The sequence below is a fragment of the Nyctereutes procyonoides genome, unplaced genomic scaffold (assembly GCF_905146905.1).
Source record: "Nyctereutes procyonoides isolate TBG_1078 unplaced genomic scaffold, NYPRO_anot_genome, whole genome shotgun sequence".
NCBI lineage: Eukaryota > Metazoa > Chordata > Mammalia > Carnivora > Canidae > Nyctereutes > Nyctereutes procyonoides.
Genome location: NW_026575033.1, coordinates 12,257,122 through 12,275,382, shown reverse-complemented (window position 1 = coordinate 12,275,382; position 18,261 = coordinate 12,257,122). Strand labels below are relative to the sequence as shown.

Below are 18,261 nucleotides of genomic sequence, written 5' to 3'. Positions count from 1 at the left end.
ATGTCATTATTTATCCCCATGTATGATGTTTATAATTGTTCTTTGGACTATTTGATTATAAAGAGTAACTGTATCTGCCGTTTTATCTGTATCTATACTTTTATCTGCATCTACTATGATAAATTGTCATCAAATATTTTATTTCCTAGTAGGAAAGGTTAATTGTTGTGTTGGCATTTTAAAATAGCTATTTCAGTGAAAAAAAAAGTGTGGAAGAGGCAAGAGTTCTGGAAAGAAAAAGAAAATGCAATGTGTAAAGTGAAAAAGATCCAAAGAATAAGAACACAGAGAAGAAGAAAAATGTGCACATTGCTGGAAGAAATATATCAATAAAGATTTAAAGCATAAATCCTAAAGCTGATTCTCTTGCACCAAATCAGTGAATGGGTTGGATTAATTATCTTAGGCAAAAATTCTGGAAGTCTCGCACGCTGAACCCGAGACAGAACCATGAGCTTACAGAGAAATATAGGTGTCTAGGGTCAGGGAATGCTACACTGGGCACAGACAGCTGCTCCTACTGATACAACTACACTCTGATGAAGACCTGAATGAACCAGGCATGAGAACTAGGGGCAAGGGAAGGCTGCTCCTACAGGAAAAATATCTGGATGTCTTTCTAGAGGATTCAGTAGCTCCATCAGAGGCAAGGTGTTGAAACTGTTTTCCTGGTGGTGGCTGAAGAATTTAGATGCAGTAGTGCTATAGTCTAGCTCAAGTTCAAGTGTTTGGTTATTAAAAGTCAATAGTGCTACGGTCTAGCTCAAGTTCACATGTGCGGTTATTAAAAGTCAACCTATAAGGTTAAAAGCCAAAACAGTGTTTTATTGATTATGTCGGATTTTCTATGTGTGAGAAATTTAGGAGATGGCTAATTATTCAAGACAGTCTGCATCTGTCAGTTATCAAACTTAAATAACTACTCAGGATTTATATTGAGATGAGAAAATATTAGTGATTGAACATTCTAGAGATGTTGGAAATAATATTTGAAATAATTTTTTCCATACTAGAATTCTGTCAAGTAAGTACTGTTGAAAGAACATAGGTATACCGTGACAAAATATATTTTCTCAAATATACACTTTCTCAGAGTAAGTCTGACATGACAGAAGTATAGTAGGGTGATCTTAGTTTGCCCATGATGGTCCTGGTTTGTGCCTGTTGTCTGGATGCAATTATTATCAGCACCCCCTTTTACTTGAGAAATGGTCTCATTTGGATGAAACTTTATATAGTCGCCAGAGATAGCTCCTAATGCCTGGAAAGGATCTGATTGCAAGTGTTTGTGGTATATTGTTAGATGCATCTTGTTGACTTCCCCTTTAATACAACACAGCCAAACCAGTTGTATAGCTGCCTTCCCAGAAATTGTAGTGTTTCCACAGATCATATTTAAAACTTCACTTTCTCTCAAGAGATAGACTTATGCAACTTTTAGCCTAGGTGTATCAAGATTTTAAAACTATCTTGTATTTATAGTTTAGAAATTATTTTCCATACTGGCATAACAAAGAAAAATACTTCTTGTATCACACACACCTCAATGTAAATATGCACGCAAATAGGCATACATAATGCTAGAAGGGAGGAAAAAAGCAATTATGTTGTTATAAATCTGCAATGATGCAAAACATCTACTTAGCGTATCTGAGTTAAAGATAGCATCATCTTACCTGAAGTTCCTTGGAAGCAGAATGAATGGACAGAAAAACAAATAAGAGGTCTATTTAAAATGATTATATTAAAGACACTCAAGTGCATTTATCTTAGTTTTAACACAATAGCAATAAACAGGGCTGACAATATAGCCTCCAGTAGATGCAATTAAAAAAGAAAAAGGTAAAGATCTACACAAACCCCCAAAGAGAGAAATCAGTACCAAACACCAGAAATTCCAATCCTCTTAGGGGTGGATAGTGTAGCTGGGGTAAGAAATCATAAATACAATTTCTGAAATAGCTTGCCACTTCAGTGACTGGCAACTTGTGCTCAACACTTTTTTTTGAGGTGGATGCTTACATTTTTATTTGTGAGAAAACGAATGATGGTCATCAACTGGGAAAAAAAAAGGTGGCATCACCTGATTCATCTCACAAGGCTAAAGTGTTTGTGGTCATGATGTGTTCACTGCTGATGTGCAATTAATAGCAAGGACATGGCATCTTTTAAAGATTCTGAAAAGTTCTAAGACAAACCATTTACAGATATGAGTCAACAAATTATGAGACTATTTAATGAAAAGAAATAGACATAAAAAAACTCATCTTTTCTGATAATTGTTTTACTCTAGACGCCAGATATGCTTGGCTTTCTTAGAATGAGAACATGCTGAAATTATTCACCAATGACGGTACAAAGGAACACCTGCTATGTGCCTGACACTATGTTAGAAGCTTTAATCCCCCCATCAACTTCATAGGCAGCTATCCTACCCATTTAATAGATGAGGGAGCCAAGAGAAATTGCACTCACGTTTAAGGGTATGAAGTGAGGTCAGTGGCAGAGTTGAAATTCCAACTTGGACCTGCCTAAACCTAAAGCTCTAGCATTTTTATTCCACCACTCTGTAAACTTGCTAGAAGCCCTTATTATAATCTTACTGGGAAGAAGCAAAACATTCTCATATAGTTTATTTTATCTGGGTGAAATATATATTTTCACACTCTTAAGTTTCTTATAAAATCTTGATCCTGTAAGATAAAATAATCACTATGCTTTTGTAATTCATGCCTGCTAGGATAATAATAGAACACTAGAAGGAAGATGAAGTATTCCTTATTTATTGTCTCTGAAAAACATTAGTATAATATTTATTTTCAAATGAGAAGCACCTCAGATTTTCCTTCCTTTATTTTAACAGAAATCAAATTTGTTAGTTCTGAAATTGTGTCTGATTTCTTTAGTTTATATCACTTCTGCTAGGTCACATCCCATAATATATTTTTTTTTCCTTTTGGCTGAGACTGGAAAATGATGCCCCTCTTTTTTTCATCAAGTTTTTCCTTCATTACTTTAACTTCTAGAGTAAAGAGGTAAGTTTGAATTCTAGCCTAGAAACAAAGATTAAATTGGCGGCCCAAATCAGGGAGGTAATCTTCTGACATTCCATTTAGCTCTGGCTCAGAGACATTTTGAAAGTATTCTAAATGGTTGAATTTTGATTTAGACTTTTAAAAACAATCCTCACCATATTCAGTGATTAATTTTGTTATCACTTATTAAAGTTAACAGAAAAGTCTGCCATACTTTTTTACAGGTTCTAGAATAATTCAAGGTGAAAAGCTGACATTTATTTTAAAGATGCTTTACAGTCAGTGCCTTTATACTCTTTCAGGACTGGGTCTGCTAAACTTGTTTTCTACAGAAAGAACAGGTAAAGAAAACATTCTTCATTCTGAGGACATAATTCTCCCCAGATATCCAGGGTAGGCCATGGCTGAGAGGAACAAAAGCAGATCACTTCTTGGCCTTATCTCAACATAAGAGGATTGGTCTGCAATCATATCCTTTTAGGGAAGGTAAGCAGTGGAAGCACCATTTCTCACAAGTTTATAGTTAGTCAGGAGGCGCCTACCCATCACGGGATCCTATAAACTTTGAATATGGGCCTCCATTTTAACTGTAAGACCGATAGAAAGCCTTTTCTTTGGGAAAATCAGTGCGTTTAGTTAAATGTGAAGCAACACCAGAGCCAGCTCAGTACCAGGCATTTTGACATATGGCAGTCTCCCAGTGGTCAATTTTGTTTTCCTCCATGGGGAGACTATCTACTATCCTACTTCTTGGCCCCAGCTGGAACATGCCCCTGAGCTACTGAAATGAGAGGGTCAGAATGATGCCCCTCCTTCTAATTCCAGTTTTCAGAAGCATGATTAATAACTGAAAGCATCCTATTTACCATAATTATCATTCAAATCCATGAATCTGCATTTGCCAGTTGAGACATGAATTCAGCTGCTCCAGGTGTCTAGGAACCCTAGCTACCAACCCAGAGCAGAGCACGGAGCTCTCCTGGGTCTTATGTCTTGTTTTCAAGTTGTAATGATTTCATTAAACATCACAAAAATGCTGAAGCCCTTAGGCTCCTGTCTCATGTTGGAGCAGGCAAGCTCTGAAGTAATCAAATTAGAGTAATTTTGCTTTTAAAATAATTAGATGCTTAGCATATTTTACCCAGATACCTGAGAACAGGCTCAGAACATGACTGTTTTTGTGATTTTTTTTTAAGTTCACCTTTGGACTGCACATAACACACACACATACACACAGTCTTTGTGTGGTCATTAAATGTCAGATCTTTGCCATTTGGAAATAACTTGGCAGCTTATGCTGTGGACTCAGACAGGAAGGGTGTGGTAACTTTTGCCCAAGTTAAGCTGCTGTACTTTGAATAAGTTGATTCAAAATAAAGTTTACAGCTTTCCAATTAAAGACTTAAAAAACCTCATTATTTAGTGGGTAAAAAGAAACCATTTTCGTTAGTCAAGGAAAGGCTGAGTGGGTTATTTTTACAGAGAATAGACTGTACCTCTCCATCCTCCAGCTCCACATCTAGGAAATCGAAGTCTCTAAAGACTCTAAACTGCTGCTCGCTGTTTGTGTCATCCATGTTCTCCTGCTCTCGGGCGCCGTCCTCAGAAGACACCAAGCTCGTCTGGTGCTCAAGTAGATCCAAGTCCCCACACGATGAAAAAATCACCTACAAATCACAAGAGTCCTCTCCTGAGAGACCAGTCTCCCTCTGGTTGTTTGTGCAACAAAAACTGTAATTGGCTCTTCATGGACCTCTATTTCCAGTACACACCTAATTCCTTAAGTGGGTATTTTTAGAATGTTCTTTTATTATTTATGTTGGACAGGTGCCTTCAAATTAAACTCATTGCAAAGATGCAAGTTCACACAGGAGTCGAGTCACATTGCTGCTGCTTAATGGATGAATACTGGATCCCACCTGGGTGTGTGTTTGTGTGAGTGTGACAACTGAGTTGTGTTCACAGACCAACTAGGGCAGCCAAGAAATTTTCCACTGTTTCCGAACTGAGGTTAGAAATTGTACACATGCACATATATTTCACAAACATACTGTCACATAATATTTTAAAGGCTACCAATACCAAGATATGTTATTGTAGAATGACTTGTGAGGGTAAAGGATTTAATCATTTCAGAGATAATCCAGGAAATGCTGAAGAATAAGAAACAGAAGCCAAAAAGTATAGTCCTTGCTCATTTGAATTAGACGAGTGTCTGAGCAGCCGTGCTTGTAATTTATATTTAAATTCCTTTCCTGTTGATATAAACAGAACAAAACATTTTTTTCCTATTGAGATCTTTTGCATGTTAATCTTTTCAACCTCTCTTCTGTATTTAGGTTCTTTCCACTGGGACATTTTAGCAGAACTTTCTAGAAATGAACTTCAAATGAACCTAAATGTTTTGCTATCCAGGCTCTCCTGCACACAGACTGATATATTTTTTTAATAAATTTATTTTTTATTGGTGTTCAATTTACCAACATACAGAATAACACCCAGTGCTCATCCCGTCAAGTGTCCCCCTCAGTGCCCGTCACCCACTCACCCCCATCCCCCGCCCTCCTCCCCTTCCACCACCCCTAGTTCGTTTCCCAGAGTTAGGAGTCTTTATGTTCTGTCTCCCTTTCTGATATTTCCCACACATTTCTTCTCCCTTCCCTTATATTCCCTTTCACTATTATTCATATTCCCCAAATGAATGAGAACATACACTGTTTGTCCTTCTCCGATTGACTTTCTTCACTCAGCATAATACCCTCCAGTTCCATCCATGCTGAAGCAAATGGTGGGTATTTGTCTTTTCTAATGGCTGAGTAATATTCCATTGTATACATAAACCACATCTTCTTTATCCATTCATCTTTCGATGGACACCGAGGCTCCTTCCACAGTTTGGCTATTGTGGACATGGCTGCTAGAAACATCGGGGTGCAAGTGTCCCGGCATTTCATTGCATCTGTATCTTTGGGGTAAATCCCCAACAGTGCAATTGCTGGGTCGTAGGGCAGGTCTATTTTTAACTCTTTGAGGAACCTCCACACAGTTTTCCAGAGTGGCTGCACCAGTTCACATTCCCACCAACAGTGCAAGAGGGTTCCCCTGTCTCCACATCCTCTCCAACATTTGTGGTTTCCTGCCTTGTTAATTGTCCCCATTCTCACTGGTGTGAGGTGGTATCTCATTGTGGTTTTGATTTGTATTTGCCTGATGGCAAGTGATGCAGAGCATTTTCTCATGTGCATATTGGCCATGTCTGTGTCTTCCTCTGTGAGATTTCTCTTCATGTCTTTTGCCCATTTCATGATTGGATTGTTTGTTTCTTTGCTGTTGAGTTTAATAAGTTCTTTATAGATCTTGGAAACTAGCCCTTTATCTGATACGTCATTTGCAAATATCATCTCCCATTCTGTAGGTTGTCTTTTAGTTTTGTTGACTGTATCCTTTGCTGTGCAAAAGCTTCTTATCTTGATGAAGTCCCAATAGTTCATTTTTGCTTTTGTTTCTTTTGCCTTTGTGGATGTATCTTGCAAGAAGTTACTGTGGCTGAGTTCAAAAAGGGTGTTGCCTGTGTTCTCCTCTAGGATTTTGATGGAATCTTGTCTCACATTTAGATCTTTCATCCATTTTGAGTTTATTTTTGTGTATGGTGCAAGAGAGTGGTCTAGTTTCATTCTTCTGCATGTGGATGTCCAATTTTCCCAGCACCATTTATTGAAGAGACTGTCTTTCTTCCAGTGGATCGTCTTTCCTCCTTTGTCGAATATTAGTTGACCATAAAGTTCAGGGTCCACTTCTGGGTTCTCTATTCTGTTCCATTGGTCTATGTGTCTGTTTTTGTGCCAGTACCACACTGTCTTGATGACCACAGCTTTGTAGTACAACCTGAAATCTGGCATTGTGATGCCCCCAGATATGGTTTTCTTTTTTAAAATTCCCCTGGCTATTCGGGGTCTTTTCTGATTCCACACAAATCTTAAAATAATTTGTTCTAAGTCTCTGAAGAAAGTCCATGGTATTTTGATAGGGATTGCATTGAACGTGTAAATTGCCCTGGGTAACATTGACATTTTCACAATATTAATTCTGCCAATCCATGAGCATGGAATATTTTCCCATCTCTTTGTGTCTTCCTCAATTTCTTTCAGAAGTGTTCTATAGTTTTTAGGGTATAGATCCTTTACCTCTTTGGTTAGATTTATTCCTAGGTATCTTATGCTTTTGGGTGCAATTGTAAATGGGATTGACTCCTTAATTTCTCTTTCTTCAGTCTCATTGTTAGTGTATAGAAATGCCACTGATTTCTGGGCATTGATTTTGTATCCTGCCATGCTACCAAACTGCTGTATGAGTTCTAGCAATCTTGGGGTGGAGGCTTTTGGGTTTTCTATGTAGAGTATCATGTCATCGGCAAAGAGGGAGAGTTTGACTTCTTCTTTGCCAATTTGAATGCCTTTAATGTCTTTTTGTTGCCTGATTGCTGAGGCTGGGACTTCCAGTACTATGTTGAATAGCAGTGGTGAGAGTGGACATCCCTGTCTTGTTCCTGATCTTAGGGGAAAGGCTCCCAGTGCTTCCCCATTGAGAATGGTATTTGCTGTGGGCTTTTTGTAGATGGCTTTTAAGATGTTGAGGAATGTTCCCTCTGTCCCTACACTCTGAAGTTTTGATCAGGAATGGATGCTGTATTTTGTCACATGCTTTCTCAGCATCTAATGAGAGGATCATATGGTTCTTGGTTTTTCTCTTGCTGATATGATGAATCACGTTGATTGTTTTACAAGTGTTGAACCAGCCTTGTGTCCCGGGGATAAATCCTACTTGGTCATGGTGAATAATTTTCTTAATGTACTGTTGGATCCTATTGGCTAGTATCTTGTTGAGAATTTTTGCATCCATGTTCATCAGGGATATTGGTCTGTAATTCTCCTTTTTGGTGGGGTCTTTGTCTGGTTTTGGAATTAAGGTGATGCTGGCCTCATAGAACGAATTTGGAAGTACTCCATCTCTTTCTATCTTTCCAAACAGCTTTAGTAGAATAGGTATGATTTCTTCTTTAAACGTTTGATAGAATTCCCCTGGGAAGCCATCTGGCCCTGGACTTTTGTGTCTTGGGAGGTTTTTGATGACTGCTTCAATTTCCTCCCTGGTTATTGGCCTGTTCAGGTTTTCTATTTTTTTCCTGTTCCAGTTTTGGTAGTTTGTGGCTTTCTAGGAATGCGTCCATTTCTTCTAGATTGCCTAATTTATTGGCGTAGAGCTGTTCATAATATGTTTTTAAAATCGTTTGTATTTCCTTGGTGTTGGTAGTGATCTCTCCTTTCTCATTCATGATTTTATTAATTTGAGTCTTCTCTCTCTTCTTTTTAATAAGGCTGGCTAATGGTTTATCTATCTTATTAATTCTTTCAAAGAACCAACTCCTGGTTCTGTTGATCTGTTCCACAGTTCTTCTGGTCTCGATTTCGTTGAGTTTGCTCGAATCTTTATTAACTTCTTCTTCTGGGTGTAGGATCTATTTGCTGTTTTTTCTCTAGCTCCTTTATGTGTGAGGTTAGCTTTTGTATTTGAGTTCCTTCCAGTTTTTGAATGGATGCTTGTATTGCGATGTATTTCCCCCTTAGGACTGCTTTTGCTGCATCCCAAAGATTTTGAACGCTTGTATCTTCATTCTCACTATTTTCCATGAATCTTTTTCATTCTTCCTTAATTTCCTGGTTGACCCTTTCATCTTTTAGCAGGATGGTCCTTAACCTCCATGTGTTTGAGAACCTCCAAACTTCTTGTTGTGATTTAGTTCTAATTTCAAGGCATTATGGTCTGAGAATATGCAGGGGATGATCCCAATCTTTTGGTATTGGTTCAGACCCGATTTGTGACCCAGTATGTGGTCTACTCCACACAGACTGATATTAAATAAAGTGACCAATATGATTTTCTTAACCATTATATTGTCTGGTCTTCCTTGAAAAGTAAGCAAATCATTTATATGCATTTAGTATAACAAGTATCTCTCAAAAGTAAAAAAGAATGAATAGGTTTTATTTTTATTTTTTAAAAGATTTTATTTATTTATTTATTTATTTATTCATTCATTCATTCATTCATCCATTCATTCATTCATGAGAGACACAGAGAGAGAGGGACAGACATAGGCAGAGGGAGAAGCAGGCTCCCAGTGGGGAGCCCAATGCAGGACTTGATTCCAGGACATGGGGACCATGACCTGAGCTGAAGGCAGATGCTCAACCACTGTGCCCCCAGGCATCCCGAATAGGTTTTTTTTTTTTTTCCGAATAGGTTTTAAGTATACTTTTTTTCTACCAGTGTTTGAGAATAGTCCTGTGATTTGCATTACATTCTCATAAAATGGTCCATGACACACAGTTTGAACAGGGATTGCAAATGGCTCTATGAGGGGAACAGCACCGAGAGCCAGGCAGCTAGTTCATAAGAGATGGGGCTAGAATTCAGATTTCCTCAGTTGGAGGCTCCTTTTCCCAGTCAGTGGTGTGTCTCCTATCTGTAGCATGCTCCAGATAAACATTTGTAGCTACAAGAGCCTCAGCACAGAAAGCAGGCAGTTTGGATCTGAGCAGGAAGTACCAGCCAGAATGGCAGTAGGAGATGGCCCTCTCTGGAAAGCTGCCCTGCAGAGGCAAAGTGCCCTTGTTCCCCTTCCTCCCTCTGCCCCTGCTACTATTGCCTTGTTCCCTCCCCGCTATGTAATGTCATGGGAGCAGTAACAAACCTTAACTGATCAATAACATGAAAAAGGTGACTTCGGTGGAAGCCGAGCTCAGCTGCTGGCTGGCTGGGGCACATTTCCCCAACGATATGAAACACTAATCTGCACTTGAGTGAATATATATGAGCCTCTAACATTTCACCTGCTCATGAATTACACTAGTAGATTCATTTTGAGATTGGAAAGACAGCTTCCCAGAACAACTCTTTGCTAATTCTTAATCGATTTGGGAAATTATTTAGTTTGCTATTTAGTTTTTTTGTTGGTAACAAAGACACAAAGATGCTGAGATATAGACAAAATAAAAATACCCCGTGAAACTAGACCCTGAGATTTTTTTTCCTTTTGCTACAACAGACTCCCAGACAACTTGAATTTTCTAAATTATTTAAAAGCTTCAGAAGCTAAATTCTAATACTGTGATTATTCATTTATTCTAAAGCCCAATGGCATGTTGTTGTTTTAACTGTAACACCAGTGGATGTTTAAAAGAGAAAAACCCCATAATGATATATCATTATTTCCATCCCTATTGTGCATAAGTAAAACAATGACATCACAGGAAGAGGTATGCATACACAGAGCAAAATTACACTGCAAAGGAATGTATATTAAATATGGTAGTGCAGGAGAGAATGATGTATACATATTTTAAGGATGTCTGGGCATATTTATAAAAAATTCAAGAAATATTAAACAAGGAAAATATTTGCAGAAACTAGAGCAACAAAATCATTCATTGTTTCTGAACTAAAGGACGTTAAAAAGCATAGGGTGGAGAGAAATAATGTATGGGTTTGATCTAGATGGTGGATATCATACCTATAATTCACAGCAGACTTCTTTAAAGCTAAAAGAGATCAAAGGTAAAAAAAGATATGGTACCAACATAAACATGATACATGACAGAACTTACTGATGGATTTTTGCTTAATCCTACTTCTTGGCCACACAGAGAAAGGACGTGCACCAACTTCTCTTTTGTTCTCTTCTGGAAAAGAGACACACAAACACATTTTAATCACGGGGTCCTGTGATCAAATCTGCTCCAATACTGTAAGCCATTAGCCACATAAGACTATGGTCCCTGGAATGTGGCCAGTGAGAACTGAGATGTAAAATACACAGAGACTTGGTATGAAAAAGGAATGCAAAATATCTCATTAATAATTGCAAGATATTGGCTGCACATGGAAATAATATGAAATATATTAGTTAAATAAAATGTTATTAAAATGATTTTTACCTGTTTCTTTTTAATTTTTTTTAAAGTGACCATTAGAAAGTTTAAAATGAGGCACACTTTGTGTTTCTACTGGACAGTGTTGATCTAAGCTTTCCCAGGGAAGGGGGTGAAAATCAGCCCCTGGGTTCTTCAGCAGATACTCATGACTCCCCTTGATAATCTTTTCTTGTCTGTTACAACTTTCAGCATTAGAAATGCTTTCCTCATACCTACATTAAATCTACTATGTTCTAACACAAATCTATTTTCCTCAGACTGTCCATGGACACCATGAATGGAGTGTGTGCCTAGGAGACAGCAGTCAGAAGGGCTACTGGAAAGCAAAGCATTTGTACATCTTAGACTAAGCGCAGGCCTCCCAGATGTCCATTCATGGAGCAGCAGGTAGATCTGACTACTTTCTACCCTCTTTTTTCTTCCTGACTCCTTAGCACATTTGCAAATCTCTTCCCTCCTTCCTTCCCTCTCCATCAATGTAAGAATTTAGACAATTTTACTAGTTGAAAAAGCAGTGTGGCTTGAGGAAGCAACTGTAAAGGCAGATTCTGTATTCTTGTGCAGCCCTATCATGTAGAACTGGTTGGGAGAACTAAGGATGCATTGTTTGGAGAAAAGAGAACTCATTTGGATGAGTGGCAGAGAGGGTGGGGTTTCTTTATCCATTTGAAGGGCTGCCATGTGTAAGAGAGGTCTCATTTCATCTAAGTCTTAAGAGAACTAGGACCAATAGGCTGAGGCAGCAAATGTCAGACTTCAACTCAATGTAATGAGCTGTTCCAAGATAAACTAGGTTCCTTTGGAATGCCATGAGATCCTCATCACTGAAGTGTTGATGCCCAGAATATGGGCAACGTCAGGATGGTGCTGGAGGAAACCCTTATCACGTGGGCATTTGGGCTCGATAGGTCCCCCTGAACTCCTTTCCAATCCTGGAAGTCTAGAATTCTATACCTGAGAATACTGAGGCCTTTTCCAGCTTACAGGAACAAGAACATTGGAATTGGAGCCTGATGAAGTAGAGGATGTGCTCCTGGTAACGGCCATGGCCCTGGGCTTCCCATCCCGTCCAGAAGAGTTCTGTAGCTCATCGTATCGCCTCCCGATGATTGGTGTCTTGACAAAAAAAGGAATACAAAAGTTCATGTTCTATCTGTTTGATAGTTCTGTGTACTATGGGAGCACTCTACCCAGCAGCAGCCAAGCCCTGCTTATTTGATTAAAACTTAGACAAGTTCAGTGTCATAAGTAGGCTCATTTTCCTGACGTTCAAACACATTCTAAATCATTTTACATCTTCAACATTTTCCTACCCTCGATAGCAGCTGAAAACAAATCAAATTGCTTGTTCTTAAACATACTCTAGAAACCACTGATAAAGATTAGAAGCAAAACATTCAGGAAAGCAAATAGTTTTCAGATATTTGAGCTTAAAAGAATTCCTTATCGTTATAACCAGAGACCAGAGTTCCTTCCTTCTTCCCAACCTTTAAATCTCAGTTATTTAAAAACTCATTTAAATTGGTTATATCTTTTCAGTATTTATTTATTTATTTATTTATTTATTTATTTATTTATTTATAGATTTTATTTATTTATTCATGAGAGACAGAGAGAGAGAGAGAGAGAGAGAGAGAGAGAGAGAGAGAGAGGCAGAGATACAGGCAGAGAGAGAAGCAGGCTCCATGCAGGAAGCCCAACGTGGGACTCAATCTCCTGGGTCTCCAGGATCACACCCGTGGGCCGAAGGTGACGCTAAACCGCTGGGCCACCGGGGCTGCCCCTTTTCAGTTATTTAAATGAGTGAATTCATGGCCAGGTACTTGGGCAACACTTTAGAAGTTTATTTCCCGAGAATTCCTTTCTCATGCTGGTGTGTGGTGGCTGGGTAGTCAGCCTTGCTGCAGAACCCTGTTTGTGGGCCTGCTCCTCTATCCCCAGGTGGCAGACACCAGTTGGAAATTCTTCATCTGGTTCTCCAGCTTTTTATTCTGGAGCAGCTTGGTTCCTGGGGTGTGCAGCCGACTGGCTGCTTCTTTTCTGTGCCCCTTTCGAACAGAACTGACTTCAGTCAAGGAATAAAAGTAGCTTTTCCCTTCAGCAATGTAAAAAAATGTTAAAAATTTAAAAAATAATTGATTGGATACCTTAATATCATATACATACTAAATACAGATGCAGGAATCACGAGGGCAGCAAAAGAGTATCTCAACCTTGGTACTGAAGGGGCAATGAGACCGTTGTGTGAAGTAACCCAACCTGGCTACAACCTACTTAATAGAGCAAATAAGTTTCACATAACCAGATCTGGTTTATTATTTCAGTGAATTTATTCATTCAGCAGTTCTGAAGAATATTTGTTAAGTACCGTTCTTGTACCAGACACTGTACCAGACCATGGTTACAAAATGGACAGAAAGTAGTTTCTGCTTTGGTGAGGTTATGGGGTATGGGGTACACGAGACAGGAAAGTAAAGTATTTGCACATCTTAGACTAAGTACAGGCCTCCCAAATGTCCATTCACGCAGCAGCGGGTAGACCTGGCTACTTTCTGCCCCCTCTTCTCTCCCTGACTCTTTAGTTTGGTTCACTGGTTCCTTCCCTCCTCCCTCCCTTCTCCCTCGAGGCAAGACCTTAGATAATTGTACTGGTTTAAAAAGCAGCATGGTTTGGGGAAGCAACTGTAAAGGCAGATTCTGTATTCCTGTCAATCTCAGTCATTTGCTGGTCTGGCTGGGAGTTTGGACAGCAAAGTTGTGGATATAAAGATAGGACATGACACTGTTGGGTAAAGAAGGAGTGAAGGTCATGCTTTAAACATGCTTAAGATCATTCTGTTTTAAAGTTATCTTTTAAAAAAATCCTTTAAAAAATAACGGGTGCTCACTTCTGTTTTTAGAGGCTGTCAACTGAGAGCCCTAATGAATATGACACTTAATGTGTTCTTAAAAAAACAACCTAATTTAGGCCTTAGAAAACTTAGTTTGAAATAAACATAAAATAAGTGTCTCTTTCCCAGGCAACTAGTTGTGATCTTTGCTATTAATTCTCCCTACTAAGGTTGACAGAAACAGATAACATACCTCTGAAATATCGAAGTGAAAGTCTAGGGTTTTTCCAGGTAATTCCTTAGAGGCACTGGTCCACACTCGATGTATTTCTATCTTTGAGAGGTCACTGTGCTGATAGGAAGGTAAAACGAGGCTGGCAGATCGTGACACTACCAGCTTCAGGATATTCAAAGCTTCTCTCCAGTGAACACTCTGAAGGGAATAAAACATTCAATGATCAGAAAAAATTTCATTAAAAAAACAAAAAACAAAAAACGAGTCTACTGCTAGCAACTGAACCTTTTTAAAAAAACATTTAAATTCAATTAATTATCATACAGTGTTTTATTCGTTTCAGAGGTAGAGTTCAGTGATTCATCAGTTGTGTGTAAGACCCAGCTCCTGAAACTTCTCACGACTAGTCAGAATTCCCTGATGGAAAACAGTGCTGCAAATTCTATCTTACGTAAAAGGCGAATGACACAAAAATACAATTTATATGTAAGAGGGGATACATTTAGGAAATAAGCAAATAAAAAAATAGCAAATTCTGTCCATATTCAAATAAACAGAAGTTTAAAATGACAAGGTACCATTTTTGCCAATAAGGTGCCTCCTCCATTTGAACAAAAACAATCCCCAATGCATTTATGCTATTGACCACTCACTCTTTCTCAAAACTCTCCCTGATTCCAGCTTCCAGTCTTCCTTAGTTTTGCTCCTACTTTTCTGACTCCTCTGCTTCCTTTGCTCCCTGGGCTCCTCTTCTCACTTCATACCTTCCTCATGATCTAACCCAGGACTCTGGGAGGCATGGTTAGCTCCCATCTTTTCATCTTCTGTATTCCTGCTGGCACTGGATCAGCTGAATCCTCTCTGGCCTCTGCCTGGACTATTTCAATGTCCTCTCAACTGGTCTCCTGGCTTGCGGCCTCTACTGAAGTCCAGCATACCCACCCCAACTACAGTGATCTTTCTAGAACTCTTCAGACCATGCCCCTTCCCTGCCTAAATTTCTTCAAGGGCTCCCTCTGGTGGGCATGGTGGAGTCCACACTCTTTAAGCACAGCCTACAGGAGTAATATCCCCCACCCCAGGCTGCCCCTGGAGATCTTCACACTAGGCAAGCTCTCTTTGCCATTGTGTCTTTACTTATGCTATTCCCTGTCCTGGAATGCCCTTCCTCTCCTTATTGGCTTATTACAGGCCTACTTTTCCTAAAAGACTCACTTTGTTTTGGAATCTTTGTCTCCCTGACAAATCCCAGGCCAACTGGGCTTCTCCCACAAAAATACTGAGCATAGATAAGTTAACTTGATAAAAGTTATTATTATTATTTACCCAGCCTTTGGAATAAGAGCACATGAAATAAACCATATTTCCTTCACTGTTAAATTCTGTACAAGGGAGGTCATGATTTGAATGTGGAATTAGCCATCATTCAAGATAAGATATCGAATAACAGAGATAGCCCACAGGCCTGAGTGAGAATAGGCAGCCTAGTAAAACAATTTTTTTCTTTTGATCAAGGGCACATGATTTGTAGAAAAATGTGAACCGAACCCCTGGCTCCCAGGACTTCCGTGAAGTGAGAAAGTGTTACTGAATGCTTACTACCTGCATAAATGATTTTTGGAGAAATGCAATTCACAAAATAGAAACTAAAAAAGGCTTGGAATCATATTTAGCAGTAAATAATTTCTGCAAGCAATGTGATGTTGAAGTGACAACAGGGAAAAAATATCTAATTTACACTGTATGGCTTTGTGGATGATTTTAACCAGATAGAATCTAGCATCTGCTCTTGAAGTCTGCAACTCACAGAGTACACCCCTGCATTTGTTTTTTTGTAGTATTTTCAACACATTTATGCAAGTTGTTTAACCTGACTTCTCTCAACTCTAAAGGGATCATTTTAACCCCTGAATTAACACTTTGCATGTGGAAACACCTGGCCTACAACCTAGCACACCTAAGTTCCTTCTCTCTTCTCCTTCTTTGAAATAGGACACTACAGATTCAACCCTGCTGGCCCCTCCCAGCCAGGTGTTTGCTTTTAATACCCAGTCTGTAGGCCCCAAGAGGCAGAAACACATCCGTTGAGGGCTCAGAAATGCACCAGAGCTTGTCCTGTCTTTCTTCTTACTGTACCACTTGGGGTGTGGTCAACCACCACAAATGACTGCTCTCAGTGGGTTAAGGATGCCAATAAATGAATGTGCAGCCTGGCACCCTGATAACTTTGCAGCCAAGTACAAGCTACAAATCTCCAGTCTTTCTAGAATGACTCTCTGGAAACATCCTTGTTCATAAGTGAAGTCATCCAGATACTCACTTGCACATATTTTTCAATGGTCTTCAGAACTTCCACATTAAACTGCTTTACAGGGACGACTGACAAGTCCATGTAGCTGAGGAGACTGTAGATCACCTGGAGGAGGGGCTGCTGCATACTGGGGAGACCCTTCTCCAGCAGCTGTGGGAGACAAGGTACAGTGTCAGTTGGTGTGTGACACCCGCCTTTTCATACAGAAGGACCAGTGTCTCCCAACACCTTTATGATTGCATTTTTCCTTAGAAAGGAATGGAAAATCCTAACCACTAAAGAAATGAAGATATCATTAAGGGTAATGTAGGGTACCTGGATGGCTCAATTGGTTAAGCATCTGCCTCCGGCTTGGGTCATGATCCCCAGGGTCCTGGGATTGAGCACTCAGCAGGGAGCCTGTCTCTCCCTCTCCCTCTGCCCCTCCCCTTGTCCCCTACTCATGCTCGCTTGTACTCTCTCTCTAATAAATAAATAAAATCTCAAAAAATTAAAAAAAACCAAATGCAATGTAAGTACACCTGAATATATAGATACAATATTCATAAATGGAATACACACAAAATAAATCTCAAAAGGAAAGCACCAAATACCACTAATTATTGAAAATTACAAATTAAGACAAAAGGCACAAGTTATTAGTTATCAAGCTGGCAAGGTTTCCCAAGTGATAACAGTCAGTATTGGTGGGGAGTAACTTGGATAATTCGGCAATTGACATCAAGAGTACTAAAAACAGTTTATGTCTTTTGAAATAGTGATTATACTTCTAGGAACTTTTCCAAACCTAGAGATAGACACTAAGATTTATATGTGAGATTTCACCAAAGCATTATTTTTAATGGTAAGACACCCACAAAAAAAACTAAACAAGAAAGCTCTATAAGCAGTATAAATGTTCAACACTAGGGAAATGGATAAAAAATTATGCTAAATTGTCTGATGAAATACCACATAATCAAGAGAATGACATTTTTAAAGACAGTAAAGGATATCAGATAATACTAAATAGTGAAGGAAGAAGGATATACAATTTCTGTATAATAGATGATGTCAAAGTCTAAGTGAATGGGTGGGTGTTACATGGAAATAACAATGGAAAGAAATTGAACAAAATGCTACCAGTATTTCTCTCTAGATAACTATTTTGGGTGATTTTTCTTATCTCCCCCTCCTGTTTTTTCCCCCCACTTCTCTGTACCTACCAAATTTTCTTTTATGGACATATACTATGGTATCAACAGTATTTTCAAAGAAGAAAGCAAACTAATGAGAACATTTATGTGACACACATCATGATCAAAGGTTACTGTTCCAAACAAAGAAATATAGAGATAATTCAAATAAATGTTCAAATTCCACATCAAAAGAGGCCAAAGGAAACAACTGAGCAGTTAAAACACAAGGAAATGAACAATTATGCAAATCTATTGTGTGGGAAAATGAACACTATTCTTAGAAAGGAAATACATAAAGGGAATAATTTTAAAGTTTTAAACAATAAGAATATAAAACTGAAAAGAGGCATAAAAAGGATAATAAAATATAGCGAGGATGTGGGAAACCAGGTTTATACACTGCTGGCAGTATTGTAAATAGGGGAAATCTCTGTCAAGGCCAATTACCCAAATGTGTAGAGAACCATAAAACACATTCATGTACCCATGCCCTCAACCTGGATAAGTTACTTTTGAAAACACCACCAGAAGAAATAACCTGGATATTATCTGATAAGAAGTCTACATAAAAGGTCCCTTTGTGATAGAAAAAAAAATTATGAATATAAGCAACAGGGGAGATGTTTAAGCACACTGGGTTACAATAACCTGTTAGAATCACAGTTGTTGAAAGTGACACT

At 38.8% G+C, this 18,261-nt stretch overlaps 2 protein-coding genes across 9 annotated transcripts in view; one reads left to right on the top strand and one right to left on the bottom strand.

The window, feature by feature from the left end:
* FRY (FRY microtubule binding protein) overlaps window positions 1-18,261 on the bottom strand; it is a 428,026-nt gene that overhangs the window by 40,517 nt on the left and 369,248 nt on the right. For all 8 annotated transcript variants that reach the window (XM_055317436.1, XM_055317438.1, XM_055317431.1 and 5 more), the window contains 5 exons: window positions 16,413-16,553; window positions 14,111-14,290; window positions 11,981-12,142; window positions 10,700-10,774; window positions 4,532-4,702 (listed from right to left, as the gene is read on the bottom strand). In XM_055317436.1, the coding sequence (XP_055173411.1) occupies window positions 4,532-4,702; window positions 10,700-10,774; window positions 11,981-12,142; window positions 14,111-14,290; window positions 16,413-16,553 (729 nt within the window). The remainder of the gene's footprint in view (window positions 1-4,531; window positions 4,703-10,699; window positions 10,775-11,980; window positions 12,143-14,110; window positions 14,291-16,412; window positions 16,554-18,261) is intronic.
* ZAR1L (zygote arrest 1 like) overlaps window positions 1-18,261 on the top strand; it is a 134,321-nt gene that overhangs the window by 75,378 nt on the left and 40,682 nt on the right. The gene's annotated exons all lie outside the window — the stretch shown is intronic.